Source organism: Chaetodon auriga, chromosome 14, assembly GCF_051107435.1.
Source record: "Chaetodon auriga isolate fChaAug3 chromosome 14, fChaAug3.hap1, whole genome shotgun sequence".
Taxonomy (NCBI): Eukaryota; Metazoa; Chordata; class Actinopteri; order Chaetodontiformes; family Chaetodontidae; genus Chaetodon; species Chaetodon auriga.
Window position 1 is genome coordinate 24,595,768 of NC_135087.1, and position 19,453 is coordinate 24,615,220.

General features: G+C 40.3%; 1 protein-coding gene across 4 annotated transcripts in view; it reads left to right on the forward strand.

Annotated features, from left to right (window-relative positions):
• The window catches only part of dglucy (D-glutamate cyclase), a 34,435-nt gene that overhangs the window by 5,919 nt on the left and 9,063 nt on the right, over nucleotides 1-19,453 (forward strand). For 2 of the 4 annotated variants that reach the window (XM_076748424.1, XM_076748423.1), the window contains exons 3-15: nucleotides 1,252-1,350; nucleotides 2,626-2,779; nucleotides 3,348-3,434; nucleotides 4,175-4,328; nucleotides 11,634-11,784; nucleotides 11,876-11,998; nucleotides 12,082-12,315; nucleotides 14,134-14,251; nucleotides 14,711-14,853; nucleotides 15,463-15,562; nucleotides 15,724-15,872; nucleotides 16,781-16,900; nucleotides 17,816-17,973. In XM_076748424.1, coding sequence (XP_076604539.1) covers nucleotides 1,252-1,350; nucleotides 2,626-2,779; nucleotides 3,348-3,434; nucleotides 4,175-4,328; nucleotides 11,634-11,784; nucleotides 11,876-11,998; nucleotides 12,082-12,315; nucleotides 14,134-14,251; nucleotides 14,711-14,853; nucleotides 15,463-15,562; nucleotides 15,724-15,872; nucleotides 16,781-16,900; nucleotides 17,816-17,973 — 1,790 coding nt within the window. The remainder of the gene's footprint in view (nucleotides 1-1,251; nucleotides 1,351-2,625; nucleotides 2,780-3,347; nucleotides 3,435-4,174; nucleotides 4,329-11,633; nucleotides 11,785-11,875; nucleotides 11,999-12,081; nucleotides 12,316-14,133; nucleotides 14,252-14,710; nucleotides 14,854-15,462; nucleotides 15,563-15,723; nucleotides 15,873-16,780; nucleotides 16,901-17,815; nucleotides 17,974-19,453) is intronic. The other 2 variants (XM_076748428.1, XM_076748425.1) reach the window with 1 other exon arrangement.

Consider the following 19,453-nt stretch of genomic DNA (forward strand, 5'->3'; position numbering starts at 1 on the left):
CAGCTTATTGCCCAGACTATTGCACTGATTTCTTGGAGCAGTTTTTGTTGTGTAGTCTGACAGCTGCAGGGAGGAATGACCTGTGATACCGCACCTTCACACACTTTGGATGTAGCATCCTGTCACTGATGGAGCTCCTCAGTGCAGTGAGTGTGTGTTGGAGGGAGTGGGAGTCACTGTCTGTCATGGAGGACAGCTTGGCTGTCATCCTCCTTTCCCCCACCTGCTCTACCAGTTCCAGAGGGCATCCCAGGACAGAGCTGGCCTTCCTTATGAGTTTGTCCAGCCTCTTCCTGTCAGCTGTTGTGAGAAGTTATTGGCACTCATTGTTGCCTGTCAGCCAGTCACCATGCAGACTGAACTGAGGTATAATAAATTAACAATGTGCTGAATTAGCTTCATGATTCAAAGTACCCTTTCATGATTCAGTTAGATTAGATATACTGTTTTTGAACATGTTTGAAGCCTTCACCATGAAGTAATGTGGTTATTTCTGATCTACTACTTTACACTACTCTCTACAATCAAAATCAACAAACGACAACTTCTAATATTGTGGTGTCCTATGTGTTTTGATCATAGCTTGGTTATTTTTTTTCTTGCTTTTTTATTTCGTTCATTTGACACATTTTACAAATACATGTGACAAATTTACTTGTCAATGACTTCTAGACATTGGAGAGTCGGCAAGAAACATACATCTGAAAGCTTACTGTAGCTGAACAGTATTTTTCTGTGTGAGCCACCGTCTCTATCTATCATATTTCCAGTGTAATGTGAATCCTGTCATTCATTCAATACTTTAGTTACAAATTCACACATCTGAGTTTATTGCACCTAGAACTGTTTTCACAGACAGGAAAGTTGGAGAATGTTTAATGGTAATGTGCATGAAGTAGTTCTCCCTTTACCCCTTTCTGTTTTCCAAAGTTTAACCATATCCAAGCCGTCTTTACTTGATCATTAACCCGAGTTAAACAGATAACAGTATACCAGGGTCTTCGATGGAGGTGGAGTTTAGCCAAACGATCTCAAGACTTTTTCCGCTACTGCAGTCACCTGGACTGTAAATTCCAGCATGTGTACCACTGCAGTTTGCATTGACTGAACAGCTTGTTTCTACAGCTCTTCTGTGGTCCAGAGGCAAGAACCGGAGAGAGTTGGCAGCAGAAACCAGTTTGTCCATAGAATAGAAAAAAGTACACCTAGTTGGATTTGGAGTAGCTTCAACAAGCATGTCTTCTGTTGCAGGGAATTTGAATCACTTAAATACTTTGAATCCTTCTGAGTTGAGGCTGTTGATCAGAGAGGAAGATCCCAGAATAAGAACAACAACTGGATTAGCTAAAGGTAAGTACCAGTGTATCATCTGTATGGCTGCATCTGACACTGAAAGTGTGCATTTGGAACCACTTGTGTAATGTCACATCACGTGAAAAAAGGAACATATCTGTTTAGTTTTTTTATAGCAAAATAGTGATTTAAAATGTAGTTGCTTGTTGATATGGCACTTCAAGGATGATAAGAATAATAATAATAATGGTAAGATCACATCTGATACTGTTTTGATGTTGCATTGATGACACCTCATTTTACCTGCTCTAGATTGTAGGTGCTAACTGAGCACCTACAATCTAGAGTAGCTAACCTAAAATTTACAATGGGATCTAGAGTGGAATGCATAGAGTGAGCATCATAACAACCAAGGTTTTTTTGTCACACAATTAACATCACTTATCTCCAGCTGAGCAAATGTCCCCGTTAGCAGTTGTTATAGCCAGTCAAATCAAGTTAACTTTCCTTTACTACAGATGTTGAGGCTTTGTTATGTAAATTGGAATTAAAACTGGGGCTCTTGCAATTAAAAAATCATAACTTCAATATCAAATCCTCAATCTTTTAGCCCTAGTAAAACCTGTTTTTTAAGTAAGAAGCAGTTGTGACTTAGGAGCAATATGTATTTGTTTCTATATTTCACATAATGTTTGCCCTCTCCATTGCTCTAGCAGTTGAGCCTTTTGGCCTCCATAAAGAAATGAATTTGATGTTTCCTCTAATTGATTATACACTAGATGTACTACTTGACACTTTAAGATTCGTCAGTGTTCTGTTGTTTCTGCTATGATTATAGAGGATAGTATGTGCTGCTCTGACATTTGCTGTGGCAACTAGCACCCTTAGATCTATTCCATCAATTTGAAATCCTGTTCAACCAACTATCCAGTGACAGTTTTCATCTATTGCAGGCTGACGATGTATGTATATATTTGCCATATGTGTTTGGCAGTTTTGACTCAAAGTAGACAGTAGTATTGAAATGTTTGTCCGTTTACACTATTAAAGGCCCCTTTTTTTCCTTGTTTGTTTTCCCTCAACATAGTGCATACTGCTGATGTGCAGAGAACTTTTCTTCATCCTGCTGAAATATTTGTTGCAGAAAGAAAGAAACTTGTCATCTAAATGGGCATGCCCATGTTCCGAAATTGAGAAAGATCTGCTTACCCTTTGAGGAGTAGAGAAGCATTTGAAGAAATGAGAAATTGACTCTTGTACTGGGGAAAATAATGCTCTCTGTTTTGTTTCTATTATACCTAAAATGTGTGTATTTGTGTGTCTGTTTGTCAGGTTACCAGCAGGCTAATGTCGTCATCCTGCCCAATCACCTGGCCAATGACTTTGAAGCATTCTGTAGCAAAAACCCTGCCCCCTTGCCACTGCTTTATCGCAGTCAATCAGGAGAGACTTCCTGTGTGCCTCTTGCTGAACATGCTGACATAAGGTAGAACGCACACAGGCACATACACTACACTGAGCAGGTATCCCACTGAATTCTATTATTCTTTAACATTGTGTATTGATATTTTTCTTCTTGTTGCTCCAGTATGACAGTCAGCTTGTACATTAGTCGTGCAGTGTTCAATAAAATATTGAAAAAAGCTGAACATTTCTGCCTCCTTCTTTGTCAGAGATCTAGTGAAGATAAGTAAATAACTGAGCAGAATCTCAATTGTCAAAGTCTACTTTAATTAGTTCATGAAGCCTTAAGGTGAATCTAGTTCTGCTCATTCCTCTTGATAAATGATTCACCTCTGTATAAACAAATGTCAGCAGATTTCACATGTTTATGACTTTATGTCACTTGCGTCTCTTTTTTACTCTGTTGCTAATGTTAGAACTGATCTGTTAGACTTTTACCACAATGTCCTGAGCAGCACATTTACTTTAAACATGTATGGGATAGAGATAAACCAATCAAATGTAAGACATTGACATAGTACTTTCTACACATCACTCACCATATTGCTCTGTGCACATAACAGTGTATGTGCGTCTTTCTGTGTTTCCAGGACAGATATTTCTCAGTACTGTGTGTATGAAGAGGGTTGCCTCGTGAAAACAGTCTCCAGTTTGCAGAGTTACAGCACTCAGCCAAGGTATTTTAACAAAGCCAGTAGAGCACTACAGGCTCGGTTGACTTCAGACATGCAGATGGAATTATGAGGTGGACTTTAATCAGGATAACTGAAAGGGAAAAGATCATATGTTTATAGCTTTCTGGTACATTTGCACATGGATAAACTCAGATAACCCAGGTAGATAACTGACAACAACATAATGATATAATAGTATCATGAATGGGTCTTGTTCTTCAAAATGAATGTTGGGTTACACTGATTCAGAGAATCAGATTCAAAGAAGTCTTGGAGCATACAGTATGTATGCACAATAAGTTGGGATAAGGGCTGGGCTGGGATTTAAGTAGGCCCGATACCTTATTTTTCCCAGGCTAAGAGGTTAATCTGGCCATCATGTTGGCCTGTAGTGAATGTGAAAAGAAATAAATGTGCATAATTGAAATTGTATTAAGGTAGTTAATTATGTTTAAGTCACTTATAGTGTTTCACTTTTTAGGCCCATTTATATTTTATGTATCTGCAGCACAACACCTTCATTTGTAAACTATTGAGCATTTCTTTCTTTCTTTCTTTCTTTCTTTCTTTCTTTCTATGACTTTAAGTACATGACAGTCTGTCATGCTCAGACTCTGCATTACTGTTAAGTTAGCTGGTAGATTTTATTTTCCCAGAGAAATCAAAGAAAATCATCTTAAATCAATCTTAACTTGATTTTGTGATCCTACCAGCCTCACTTCTCCTTTTATTTTGCTCCCCAGGATTGCATCAGAGCTGCAGGCTGCACATAATGGTCCTTTGTCAGACATGGTGTGTTTCTATCTGGGCTGCAGCTTTGGCTTTGAGGGCAGACTGAAGAATGCTGGAGTCCCTGTGAGGAACTTGGAGCAGGGCACAAATGTCAGCATGTACAGGGTATGATACAAATATCTATAAACATCCTGTATTTGCAACCTTAACACCGAGGTGTTAAGAGGGTGTGTCAGTGTCAATCAATGGGAGAGTGGTGAGGGTTGTAGGGGGGCTATGAGGTGGAAGAGGGGATGTCAATGTCAATGGGAGAGTGGTGGGGGTTGGAGGGGGGGGCTGCTGGGGGGCAGAGTTCAGTTCTGGGGAAGAAGCTTTTCCTGTGCCTGCTGGTGTGGGAACGGAGGTTCCTGAAGCTACTACCAGATGGTAGGGGGCCAAACAGTCCATGGGTTGGGCACCAGTGATGTACTGGGCGGTTTTCACCACCTGCTGCAAGGCCTTCCATTCGGAGACTGTGCAGCTGTCGTACTGTACTGAGATGCAGTTGGTCAGGATGCTCCCGATGGTGTAGCGGTAGAAGTTAACAAGGATCTCACGAGCCAGGTTAACTTTCCTCAGTCTCCTTAGGTAGTAGTGGCGCTGTTGAACTTTCTTTATCAAGGTGGAGGAGTTGAGGGTCCAGGAGAGGTCCTCAGAGATGTGGACGCCCAGGAACTTGAAGCTGGAGACTAGAGATCGACTGATATGGATTTTTCAAGGCCGATACGATACCTATTATTAATAATCAAGCGAAACCGATAGCCGATATTTAGAACCGATATTCGTTTGCAGCAAAAGTGAAAATTTTGGTGTCAAAATTTAGAGCAACACACATGGGATTAGAGTGAATATAGTATACTGTTTGTTTGTTTTGTGTACACTGAAAAAAAGACCTTAACTTTTTATAAAGTAACACAAACACAAAATCTTAATTAAAATGCCTTTAAGTTTTATTATTTTTAAAACGAAAAGTGCAGGGGCCTTCCAGCAGCATTTCTTAAAACTCACTCAAATGAATAAATAAATAAATAAAATAGCTCCCTGATTTTTTGAAACATCAACAAAATAAACTGAACTGAACTGTTCTGAAATTTGGGTCTGAGTTAATACTCCCAATTCAGTAGCACCAGATTGTGATTGTGAACTTTCAGGGGTTCCCAGAGTTTTTCACTTATAGTTCCTTATTTATTATTATATTTATTTATATATATTTGGAGAAATAAAGGCATATTCTGAATCTCAGAACAGTAGGCTAGATGTAAACTTTTGTGCTTAGAACCGTATGTCGTATTACATAAATAAGAATAAGGCACTTAGCAACTATAAAAATAAAAAAAATAAAGGCTTCATTACACACGTGAGTTGTAGACGCGACAGTAAATTTATTGATTGAAAATAAAACACACTGAGAATAATCTCCTTGACGTGTGCTCTCTGCCTGACTCATATCCTTGGACTTTACGAGTGACAGGCAAAAAGATGATCATTTTACACCAGTAGTTACGTTGCTGCACCATAGTGCAGTGAGAGCATGAACGCCGAGGGAGAGCCGATTGTAAACAAACAAGGACACATTAGCATGTAGTACTGTTAAACTTAGAGGCTATAATCACCTCCGGTGTTGTTTATTGATAAACCAGGAGCCACCCCACTGGGTGAGACACGTTAGGAGATTTATTATTTCCACAAAGTAATGGTAACCCAAAGGGCCTATATTATTATTGTGCATCTGACCCCAGCTATAAAACGGTTGCGTGACACTATTTATCTTGCAAAGTTGTATGCTTGATGTGATTAGACAAGTAGGTTGGTGAAATGTTTACTCTGGGCTTGCATTTTATCACTGAAAGTGATCATAAGGTTGTGGTATTTTTAAAACTTCATCATAGAGGGTTTTTATTGCAACTTCAACTGACTCTGTTGCCTTTGCCTCTGCTGGATCACCGCAGCAGTCGTCTGCTTCTCTTTGTCTGTGGCACTGCATGTAGAGGCCTCAGTGTTGATTGACTGTCACTGACTCAATTGTGCCATGTGAGTCAGTGAGGGCTGTGGGCGGGACATTGTTACACAGCCAAGAGTGGCGACTTCAGACAGAGAGACGGCTGCATCAGAGCTAAAGGAGTGTGTTTTAAAACACATTAATTAATTTTATCGGTTATCGGTGGAAAAAATGGCCGATGCCGATTATCGAAAAAATGCAGAATATCGGCCAATATTATCAGGCAGGCCGATAATTGGTGAATCTCTACTGGAGACATGTTCAACCTCAGCCCCATCAGTGTGAATGGGGGTGTGACTGCAGCCTTTGGTTTTCCTGTAGTCCACAGTGAGCTCCTTGGTCTTCTTGGTGTTGAGGGTCAGGTTGTTGCTGGCATTCCACATCACCAGCTGCTGAATCCCTGTATCCCTGGAGGCTGACTCGTCGTTGTTGTTGATCAGGCCTATTACCATGGTGTCATCTGTGAACTTGATGATGGAGTTGAAACTATGCACAGGCATGCAGTCTTGGGTGAAGAGGGAGTCAAGGAGAGGGCTCAGCACACAGCCCTGTGGGACGCCGGTGTTCAGGGTCAGGGTGGCGGAGGTGTGGTTGTCTAACCTAACAGACTGGGGTCTGTTGGTCACGAAGTCCAGGGTCCAGTTGCAGAGGGAGGTGCTGATGCCGAGGTCAGTAAGTTTGTTGGCCAGCTTGACTGTGGGAATGACTGTGTTGAATACTGAGCTGATGTTGGTGAACAGCATCCTCGCGTAGGCGTTGTTGTTGTCCAGGTGCATTAGGGTGGAGCACAGTGCCATAGAGATAGCATCCTCCGTCAGCCTGTTTGGTCAGTTGGCAAACTGATGGGGGTGTAGTGTGGGGGGGAAGACAGCATTTGAGGTAGGCCAAGACAAGCCTCTAGAAGAACATGGTGACGATGGGGGTGAGTGCGACGGGGTGGAAGTCATTTAGGCCCACTGCAGCTGACTGCTTCTGTACCGGCACTCACTGCTTCGGTACCGCCACACACCAAGGTAAGAGTGAGTAAGAGTGCTTCCTCTTTATTCCTCGGATATATGATTATGTATATCGTAATATTGTGAACGTGGCATTGTATAGACAACTTAAGTATGCCCTGAAATAACTTTGAGAGAAATTAACAACAAACAATATGTTGCGGACTATCTAGCACAACCAGAAGTAATTTTATGTACTTGAGTTTTCTTCTCACACTTCTGAATTGTGTCCACCATGAAGATTAAACATTATCAACTATTTTGACACATCTGTCATCATACCACAACACAATAGTGGTGGAATAGTGTGGAAATTCCAAATTATATGGTAGTAAGTAGGAAATTGTACTCTATGCAGTTTCTTCATGGAGCATGATGTCTACATTATAGCTGCAGTTTAAGAGTATTTTAATTATTGATTAATGTGTGTGGCAATTATTTTCTTGATTAATTAATGTACTTAGCATAGGTCTGTAAAATGTCAGAAAAGGGTGAAAAATGCCAATCACAGTTTCCAAAAACCCGAGGTGGCATCTTCAGATTAGATTAAAATAATCAATGTGTACAATGTGATTCATTCTCAGAGTTAGACAAGGTGAAGGACTGGTCACCTCGACAGCATTTATTTGGCAGAAAACCCAAAGTATATCTTAAAAGTACAAGATTCAGTGTACCATGTGCCATGTCTATCAAGTACATTTACACATACGGCAGCAACAGACACACATACCTTCTTGGCATACAGCAGAGAGAGCTTACTTGTAACAACAAAACCAACTGAGTTTTGGGTTGCAGTACGAAAACATCCAAGATTCTACTCTTGTTATTTAATTGGCTTCAAATGATGTCCAATGTTCACACAATTTCTCTTGACTGTCTCTCAGTATTACCAACATTGCTTCAGTGTGTGGGTCCACAGTAGATGGCACTGGCCACATTAGCAGCAAAATGTGCTAACAACAAATTCAACAGGCTAACCAGCAAAATGGACAGTCAAGCTGCATCAGAGTTCTCAGTTAGAATGAGAAATTCATCGACTCTGTAGCAGCCAGTGTACAAGGTGCTGAAAACTTATGCACGGGATTACCAATATAGAGCATCCCATTGTGGATTTGTTTGACACGCTGCCCTGGATTGTACCTAACTCCACTGATCAGCTGTTCATCAGCTTCTTCCTGGCACAACACTGGCACAAGTGTAATAGCATAATGGGAAAGGCATATCTAGTAAGAAATCAAATTCAATTCAATCCAATTCAATTTTATTTATATAGCACCAAATCCCAACAGATGTTGTCTTAGGACACATTCCAAATAGACCAGGTCAGGTCCATACTCTTAATCTAAAGCGACCCAACAACTGACCCACAAACAAGCACTTGCCAGCAGTGGTGAGGAAAAACTCCATTTTAACAGACAAGAAACCTCGAGCAGAACCAGGCTCTGGGTGGGCAGCCATCTGCCTCAACTGGTTGGTTGTAAGGGTGGAGGGGTGGAGAGAGGGAGAGGGACAGGTAGACCTTGACCCTATAGCATTTTTAAAGCAGGTGTTCAGTGTTTTAAGTTATGCCCTGAAGATTGTAAATATATTTCTTCAAATAAGGATATTCCAGGATGCCTTCAAAACAGCTGTAAAACCCTTACAAAAAAAACTCAACCTAGATGGTAATGCACTAACCAACTCTACGCCGATGTTCAACCTTCCTTTAGTGCAAATTACTCCTTTCTTAAAGAAAATTAAATCCCCGCCTAATAATATCCTAATATCTTTGGTGTTTGAAAGAGCTGTATTTCTTGTATAAACACAATGTGAATGGCGTTTATTCAGCGGAATGGTTATTTCATCTTGTTTATATAATATGCAAATATTGAAATGTGAAATTGTATGCAAATAACATTGTAACACTATCAGGGAAGAAATAAAAAAAAGAAAAACAACTGCTTGTATAATGAATTTGAGTCAAGAAACAATAGTGATTAGAATAGAATAGTGATTCCTTATCACACAGTTTTTCCCAAAGAGAAATAGATAGCATATAAAAGTCTGTTTGACCAATTTGAAGTTTTTGGGTGAACTATCTCAATACACCAATGGGGTGCCCACTGTTTATGTCTGCTATTGTACCTCTACAAGATTTGGATGTGTATTACTCATGTTGTGGTGACATAAATCTGCTTACAGTCTCACTGTGGGGACTCGCCTTATGGGACAAAGCAGAAGTTCCCATAACCTTAATCATAAAATTTTACCATGAAGACAAGTTAAGGTTAGGGTAAGATTAGTTTAGAGATAAGATAAGGTAAGATAAGATACGTCTTTATTAATGCCACACCGATGAAAGGAGAGGTAGAACACAATAAGTAGAACAAATAGACATTAAAAAAGAAATAAAATAAACAAAAGATAAAAAGATACAAAATAGTATAAACTTTAGAAGACTATGTACATTATATACAGAGTGTAAAATTAAATATTGCCAAAAAGATTACTGTGTGGATTATTGCACAGAAAAAAAAATTAAAAATAAAATTAAAATATGTATTCAGGACACACACACACACACACACACACACACACACACACACACACATATACATACACACAATATATATGCATAGATATACATATATATATTTTAAAGTAGAAGTTGCAAACATGTATATTAGCATATCATGACTTCAATAATGAAGCAGTGCAATAAGTAGGTTTGTGATGTTGTGATGTCAACAACATCAATACAGTTCTACATAAAATGATGCTGGAGTTGTGTGACAGCTGTTGGAGTGAAGGATATGCTGGAGCATTCCTTCACAGTGGATGCAGCAGTCTGTTGTTCAAGGAGCTGCTAACGGCCCCCACCGTTTCATGCAGGGAGTGAGAAGGGTTGCTTATCATTGATTTCAGCTTGGCGAACACCCTCCTCTCTCCCACCTCCTCAGTAGTGTACAGAGGGCAGTTCAGGAGAGAGCCAGCTCTCAAGACCTGTTTGTTCACTCGTCTTTTTCTTTTTCTGTCAGATCTCCCACAGCCCCAGCAGACCACTGCGTAGAAGATTGCAGATGTCACCACAGTGTTGTAAAATGTTCTTAACAGTGTCCTGCACACTCTGAAGGACCTCAATCTTCTCAGCAGATGGAGTTGACTTTGGCCCTTCTTGCACAGGATATCAGTGTTGTTAATCCAGTCTAGTTTGTTGTTCAGGTGAGCACCCAGGTATTTGTACCTGCCCGCGATCTAAATCCTGAATGTTCACTTGTCGTTCATCTTCTTTGACTTGCTGGGGTTTATGTGCAAGTGATTCAGTTCACACCAAAGTTGATGATCACCTCCCTGTATTACAGTTCGTTCCCCTGTGATACACGTTCAGTGATGACTGTATCATTGAAGAACTTCTCGAGGTGACAGCTGTCAGTGTGGTGTCTGAAGTCCAATATGTATATGGTGAAGAGGAAAAGAGAGAGCACTGTACCCTGTGGAGCCCCTGTGCTGCAAACTGCCACATCAGAAACAGAGTTGCAAAGCGAAGTTGTGACCTGTTGGTGAGGTAGTTGATGGTCTCCAGGGGAGGCCCGTGATGTGGAGTGGAGGGGGGTTAAGTGGTGTGAAGAGGGTGCTGCTGGTGTCAGGGGTGCTATGAGGGGGAGGGAGAGCATGTGGAGAAGTAACATTGTCAGGTCTGGACTCTGGTGGCTGTGGGAAGTAACTGTGCTACACAGGTTACACCATCTGTTGTTCACAAACATTCCCACCCTTCCTCTTACTGCTCTCATTTGCTCTCATGTCCACTCTGAGAAGTTGAAAACCATCCAACGTAACATGTGAGTCCGGGGTGAGTTCATTCAGCCACGTCTCTGTGAAACACATCACGCTGTACTCCTGGTACTCCTTCTGCAGTATTGTTAGCCCTGTGAGCTCTTTCACCTTATTAGGTTGAGATCTCACGTTCCCTATAATAAGAGACAGTATGGATGGTTTATACTGTCTTTTCTTCTCACAACACTCACAGCTCTGCATCCCCTCTCCTTCTCCTTATATTCCTGGGGATCTCTGGTCTTTCCACTAGGAGTACTGTCATGTTGCACAGTGCTAACAGCTGTTCCTGAGTATAAACAACAGAGCCATGACTAAATGGATAACCCAATTTTGTTTTGAACAGTGCAAAAATTGTTAAAAAGAAAAAAATGCACATCACTAGACTCACCAGTTATACATACACAGGTGCACACCATCAGTTGAGACTAGTAATGAAAGAAACACACAAAAAGCACAGAAACACACCAAAACAAAGAAAAAAGGTCTGAGCTGCTGTAACTAGCTGGCACTCCTGCGGCATCATCTTTTATGAAAAAAAAAACAAAAAAAAAGTGTATGTAATGTCACCAAAAGTGATGGAAACACAATTGTTTGTTTATGTGTATGCTGTATGTGTGTGTCCAGACTGCAGTTCCCTGTACTCCTTCAGGAGTGTTCAGCTGCCCTCTAGTGGTAACTATGCGTCCTGTTCCAGCTGGTTTGTTAAATGCAGCAGTGGAGGTTACTCATTTAAACCCACTAGCACACGGAGCTCCTGTGCATATAGGAGACCCAGGTACGCACACACACAGACACACATTAATGCTACAGACAGAATAGTAACCGTAATTTACCAGTACATAACTTGGCATAATTTGTGTATGTAGCTCTCCTTGGCATTCATGACCTGTCCAAACCAGACTATGGCGACCCAGTAGATCTGCAGCCTGGTGATGTCACAGTGTTCTGGGCCTGTGGAGTGACTGCTATAGAGGCAATACTGGACAGCAGTGAGCGATACACCAATTCTGTATTCTCCATGACCTTCTTGCAGTGATCATGCATTCAATCTTAATGCTCTTTTTCTTTCCAGAGCCTACTTTGGCATTCAGTCACTCACCAGGCTGTATGTTCCTGACTGACGTCCCAGACTCCTCCTCCTCTTCCCCCATACCTCCACCCTCTGACAGATCCATCATGGACCCCAGTCTTGAACTGATCCCCCTCTGCTTTCTGGTTTCCCACAATCCCTTATTGTACAGTTTGGCATCTCAGAGGGCCGTGGCAAAAATCAGACACCTGGAGAGGATTATTGGAGAGGACCCAGGTAAACATGTGCAGAGTCATTTTTCAAGTAGTGCTTGAGATTCATCTGACTGAAATTTAATTACAGCAGCAAAACACTTAGCTGCTATCAGTGTTTTTTTTTTTGTTTGTTTTGTTTGGTTTTTTTTCTCATTGCAACCAGGCTAATGGTGTGGCTCTAGGGATGGCAGTGTTGTTCAGTCCACCACTTTGGCCCAGACTGAAATATCTGAACAACTATTAGATGGATTATCATAACATTTGTACAGATATTCATGGTCCCCAGAGGATGAAGCCCACTGACTTTAGTGATTTTTCATCAAGTGCCATTGTCAGGTTGACATTTGTGTTTTGAAGTTAAATATCTTGACAATATTAGACATGTTACCATGGAATTTGGTTCAGATATTCCTGTTTCCCTCATGATGAATTGTAATAACTTTTGTGATCCTCTGACTTTTTATCTAGCATCAAGTCATCATGTCATTCTTTAAATTTGTTCAAGATTTTGGTTTATGATCTGACCAGTAACCAAATCTTCACCATCTGTGTGGATGTGTCCAGTCTTATAGCACCAAGCTTGCCCTAATATAAGGTAAAAGATGTCTTAGGGTTTATGAGCTGTACTAAATGTAGGGCTGTAACCGAATTCCAAGTCAACTGCAGCCCAAGCTGTGTCACACTGCTCTACATTTAGGTTTTCAGAGACAAGACTTGAGTTTTTGAAAGTTTTCATCCTGCCATGTTGCTTTCCTGTGTCATTCTATCATTATCATTCTGATGATTTCAGTCAACATTTAGGGGTTAGCCCTAATAAGATACAATTGTATGTGTAAAAGCTGGGTAATAGGGACAAAAACAGCGAGTGTAAGAAATGGATGGATGGATGCAGGAGCAGCAGTGTGAAAGAGAAGACAGATATGAAGTGTTTAATGGATTATCCAGCAACATTCCTAAAATACACCAAGAAGTAGCTAACAATCCACATTGCGTCAGTATTCATGCCGCAGTTGTGGCAATAACAATGTCAGTGTCAACGATAACTTCATTTAGAATGATCCAACTCTGGCTCACTTGTCACCTAGAAAAACCTAGAAAATCTAGATTTGATGTGTGAAAAATAACAGTGAAACAGTTTAAGTTTGATGGTATTCAGCTATAGAGGACATTCTTACGTTACTAGCAGAAATGGTCATGGTCACTTTTGGAAAGCCACTGTTTAATTCAGTTCAGTTTTATTTATACTGTACCAAATCACAACAAAAGCTATCTCATGACATTTTCCATATACTGTAGAGCAGGTCAGGACCATCCAATCCAGTGTGTAGAGCAGAACTAGGCCCTGGGTGGGCAGCCATCTACCTCAACCAGCTGCTTCAAGAAAGTGATATGCACAGCGATGACAATAATAACAACAACAATAATAACTACAGAAATATGAATGAAAATATAATAGTATATGATAGTATATGTATATGTTTTTTGTATTTCAGTATATGTATATATACTGGGAAATACAGAATATATAGGAATGTGATTAATAATCGCAACAGTTGTTGTAATAGTAGGACCACAGCAAATGACCATTTATAGGGACTGGTCCAAGGCAAACCTGAGCTAGCCTTAACTCTAAGGAAAGCAAAGTTTTCATATAGAGGGTGTCTGTCCCCAGAAGAAGACTGAAAGGTTGTTACACAAGAGAGGACCTTGATAGCTAATGGCTGTGGCACCAGTTCTACTTTGGAGACATTCAGAACCAGCACTATGTGCTCTACTTCATGTTGATGTCAGTTCCAGGTTGACTGGAGATTGATGTGAGTTTGTCACTTTTGGTCACCAGGTGAACGAGGGATTAAAGCTTTATTTGTTCAGGATGAACTTCTGAGCTCTTGTCTGGCACTCTCCCATGCATTCTCTGTTGCCATAACAACCGGCTTCCCCGCAAACTATGAGTACAGGTACATACACATATGCACACACTTGCCATATAGATACATTTACACACTGTCATGCAGTGGTTCTCATGCTCATCTTAGAAGTATTTTTACACTTTTCTGCAGCTCAAAGTACACCGCTGAAACACTTTGTTGCTCAGTTATTCAGTGTGAGACTTGTTAGGTGCCAAGATTCTGTTTTGTATCATACCCATATAGCATAACATCTCTTAATTAATGCTGAAAGTGAGAACAGAGGGAGGTCAGTTGCAGCGCTCATGGGGAACCATGCAGAATTGGATCAAACAGGTGAATGCTGACTGATGAAAAGAGAGCAGCATGTCTTGATAGTTCAAACTGTCCCAACCAAATATGGAAACACACAGCCCTAACCTTTACATTAATTGAAACAGGAAGCAGTGTCACATAATTTTGAGTTTGGATGGGTCCCATGAAACTCCAAGTAATTGATTTCCCCTTTAGCCCTCCAGACGAGACTGATGGCCCACCTGGAGCCATCGCCATGGCAACCATGCTGCTATCACTAGGGAAGCAGGTGACAATGGTGACAGACAGTAGAGCCCTGGACATGAACCAGGCCATCATTGATGAAGCTGTGAGGACAGGTGGGAAAGTGTTTAAATTCAAATCTGTGAGAGCTGAAAAGACCCTCAGGACCCCAATCACTTTCTGGGCATTTTTTCTCATTCCACATTTTCACACTACTTTACTGCGGGCTTATTTTCGCTGCGTATACATAGAAGTCCTGAACCTCTATGGAAATAGCACAATCATGGTTAAAACTCAAAAGAACTAAAACATTTCTAATTACAGCTAAACTGAAACTTAATTATACTTGACTATTTTACAAGAATTGAAAAAAGCACAGTTTATATAATCCTTTTCCAAGTGCCGACATTAGAAGAGAAAGGGGGCTATACATAATGAAATATTTACATTTTTACAGCCTTTACAAATCATCTCTCATCACCGCCTGCAGTTCAGTCGACTTTGCTGAAATTTTGTAACATTGACTGTAGGTCTCAGCAGAATCATTCAAGGCTTTCCAGTTGCACTGGAGAGCGCTAAATTTATGTTTTTACAGTTTCTGGTTATGATAAATGGTATATGATGATTTCTGTTTTTTTTCCTTTACCTGCCTATTAAGAATTTCATGATCATAATCACTATTGTTCATCATGAAATGAGATTTGTGTTTAATTTGTTACTCTCAGGTGTGCTGAAAAGTGCAATCCCATTGGTCACCTTTGAAGACAGGGGCCCAGACTCTGCACTTCATTTCTTATGTCACCATGGAGACCCCAGCAAACCCAGGTTAGCTGACCTGTCATATGTGTTTGCAGTTAGGAAAAGGACACAATAAATGACCTTTGACAGCAAGTCTATACACATATGCAAGGAAATGTGCCATGTAGCAAGCAAGAAATCTGCAAATTTTTGGTTGATTGATGAGTCACGTAGCATTGTAATACCAGGTACGACCACCTTGTGGCAATAGAGCGCAGTGGACGTGCTGAAGATGGAAATTACTACAACATGAGAGGAGTAAACGTCAAATATCTGGTGGATCCTATTGATAACTTGTTTATTGCTGCCAAGGATGTACCAGGAATAACTACTACAGGTAGGTGACACTTATTACATCTTGTTGTCTCCACATTACTTTCTTTATATTACATCAATATTACCATACTTTAGGGATTTAAATTGTAAGCAGTAATCAATCAGCCATGTTAATAAATTATATACTCTGCCAAAGAAAAACAGACTGCATATTATATTCTGTACATGATATTTGCATATCTATTGTCACATTATAATATTATTAAGTAATGCTGTAGCTCATAAAATTACTTCTCCTGCTTCAAATGTCTACATTAAAGATAAGATAAGTTAAGATTCAACTAAAGTGCTGTCTGATAGATATTCTCAAGTGATGAGTTGATTGAGAAGCTGCCCTTCAGTCTTGGAGCTGCTAGCCTCAAACACAGGTGAGGAGTGGGTAGCTAGCTGCTGCTAGCATACCACACCTGAACCTTTAGTTGCGTGGTGGTTAACATAAGTGCCATGTTTTGACAAGACAGAGGAATGCTTAGAGTAAAAAATGTCCATTGTGAGTCCAAAATTGGTAGAGCAGTCTCGTAACTTGACTTGAGGGGACAAGCAATACTGTTTCCTAAGGACAAGCACCATTGCGTCTGCCTTTCCCCAGCTGAAAGATCCTGGACTGCTCACTTGTTTAGTGGTTAATTATATACTTGATGTATTCGTGATAGATTTGAGATCTCCTTAACTATGGATATGCTTGTCATTTGATACTGTTACTAGTTTGCACACACAAACAATACTCTTAATATCTGGACAGAAACTTTGTTGGCCCTGTCTCTGTGCGCCTGCTGCACTTGGTAGGAAATTACAGTTTTAAGTACATTAGTCTCATTTTGAGTGTGCTTTATGATGATTGGAATGGCTATGAACACATCTGTTGGTCAGCATGCTCTTCAGCAAATATTCTTCTCTGTGTTTCTGTAGGAATCGGTGATGGTGGTAATGAGTTGGGGATGGGTAAACTGAAGGAAAAGGTGAAGGCCCAAATGCCCAATGGGAGTCTCATAGCCTGTGATGTCCCTGCTGATTATGCCATCACTGCTGGTATGGGCTTACAATTGTCATACTAACTGTCCAAAATAAACACTGAAGATTACACTGCTTTAAGCACACATGTAATGACTGTAACATAATTTTTGATCACACTGCAGGTGTGGATACATACTAAATGTACTTTTCAAAATTCTATTCTATTCTGTTATTTTACAAAGTGTTCCTGAGCCCATGTAGCAATATCCTTCATACAATCGAAGTGATAGCACGAAGTGGTGAACCTCGCTCCATCCTTGCTTGTGAACATCTGAGCCTTTCATACAGCAACTCAATGATCACACAACAACTGTTTTTGAGAGCCTTCCACAGACGTTGTTGCTGCTGCCACCTTTTGAACATTGTGCTGGCATTAAATTCAGAATAAGCATATATTTACAAAAATCTGTTAAGTTGATGAGGTAAAATATTATTTAATAAATTTATGGTCTCTGTACTTTGTCAAAAAGGATTAGCAAATTATCACTTTCTGTTTTATTTATGTTTTGCACAGGATCTGTACTTTTTTAGAATATTGGTTGTAGTAGCATTGTGAAAGTGTCATCATTCCTTTACTGACCAGAGTTTGCTTATGGAGTGCGCCATTTCCCTCCACCAAAAATATGGCATTATCCTGGCATCTAATGCCATTTTCCCTGCAAAATTGCAGCTATCTTCGTTTAAAAGGTAGTTAAAAGATTAATGAGGTAAGCAGCTACTATTTTTGGCCATTGGTCATTGTAAAGGGAGGATTTTCTTTTGCCATGTTACAGTTATCAATACATTTCCTTCTTTTTATTACATTTATTTGAAAAACAAATACAGGTTTGGGTGGCCTATGCGAACCTTGGGATTTTCCTTGTCAGGATGAACCAGTATCTCCCGTTTCTCTGCCTTTTTGCACTCTCACCCCATTCCTCCCTCATGCAGGGGTGTCTAACTGGGGAGGATATGCTGTGGCATGTGGGCTCTACCTGCTTCACACCTGCCCTACACACCAGAGATATCTAAAGAAAGGGCTGGGACTGGAGTGCACAACCCAAGAACAACTCCAGGACTGGACTGCTAACCTGCCATCTGTGGATAAGGTGACAGACACGCACACACACACACACGAACAAACAAACATCTCCGGTAATATTCTCCTGAATATTCTCTGTTTGGTAATATCCTGTTTTCTCACATCCTGTCAATAATAAATCACTTTATAACATAACTAATCATCAACATTGTATTTAACTGTAAAACTGAGTAACTGAATTCTACCATGTCAATTTAATTTGCTCTGAAGTAGTAAACTACAGCCAGCATTTGTATTCATAAGGATGCTATCATTCGTGCATGTTTCTCTGTCTGTTCTCAGTTTAAGACTGCATCATTGAGATAAGAGTTTTTGTATTGCGTACCAATGCACATGAAATGCCTCATCCACACAGCACAGTTTTGCAAGACACCACAACAGAAAACAGATTCAGAATACAGTGCATGCACTTTCAAATTATACAACAAAAAGTTACAAATAAATAAGACTTATATAATCAGATTGCCAAGCCTAAACAGAATTCATACGCACCATATATACATAGTTGTTGTATATAAAAAACAGGACAAGGACTAAATAAAAATATATAGCGGCATTTCCTGGTTAAAGCCCTTATGAGCTCAACAGAGGGAAGCAGCTCAGTGAGCCAAAATTAAAACCACAAGCAGCAACGAGCAGGTTTCAGGCTTTTCAGGCTTCTCACAGGTGAGCAAAGTCACTTAGGCTAGTTTCATTCTGTTAAAACAAGGAGGGAGATCAATCACACAGTTGCTTTATCATCACAAGCACTGCAGTATTATAACAGTTGCAGTTCCATGATTTATCCCCCCTTCATCAGATTTGAATGAAACTCAGTGTGTATGTTCAGGGGATGGTGTGGAATGTCCTCCCATGAGTTTAATCAGGTTTGCTCAACGGCATCTTGAGTTACGAGTAAATATGTGATAGGCTCCACCCACTTGCACCAATCAATACGGCACTTCAGATTTTGGTAAATACTCACCACCAAAGCATGCAAACCAAAATTGGTGAAATTATTTCCACCAGGTTTTGAGGTACACATTTTTGGCATGTGTGGCGCCCTCTATAGGTGATGCTCAAAATGTATCAGTACGCTTATTCCCAATCATGGCCTGAAGAAATTTACCCATATTTCGATAATTGGACAAATCATTAACGAATCATGACCATTTTCCTGCAAAGCCGCACCTCTAGCAAAGTTTTTTGGTCGGTGGTGGCCATTTTCTCTGGCTCATTTATAGTGGAAGTGTGTCAGTCCTGCGATGTAGTATTCATATTACTAGATTTAATAAAGAAAAGGAAAATGCAGATTTTATGATTTAAGAAGTTTTTTTGTAGAGCACATCGAGCTGGACTTGAGTGTGTCCAATTTCAGGCAAGTGTGGGGCAAACTTTCGTTTCTTGCTCATTCCAGCTCACAGCAAGTTCAGTAGATGTGACAGAAAATAAAAATTATAGTAAACCTGTACAGACACAATAGGTACCTGCCCCTGCACGCCTTGAAT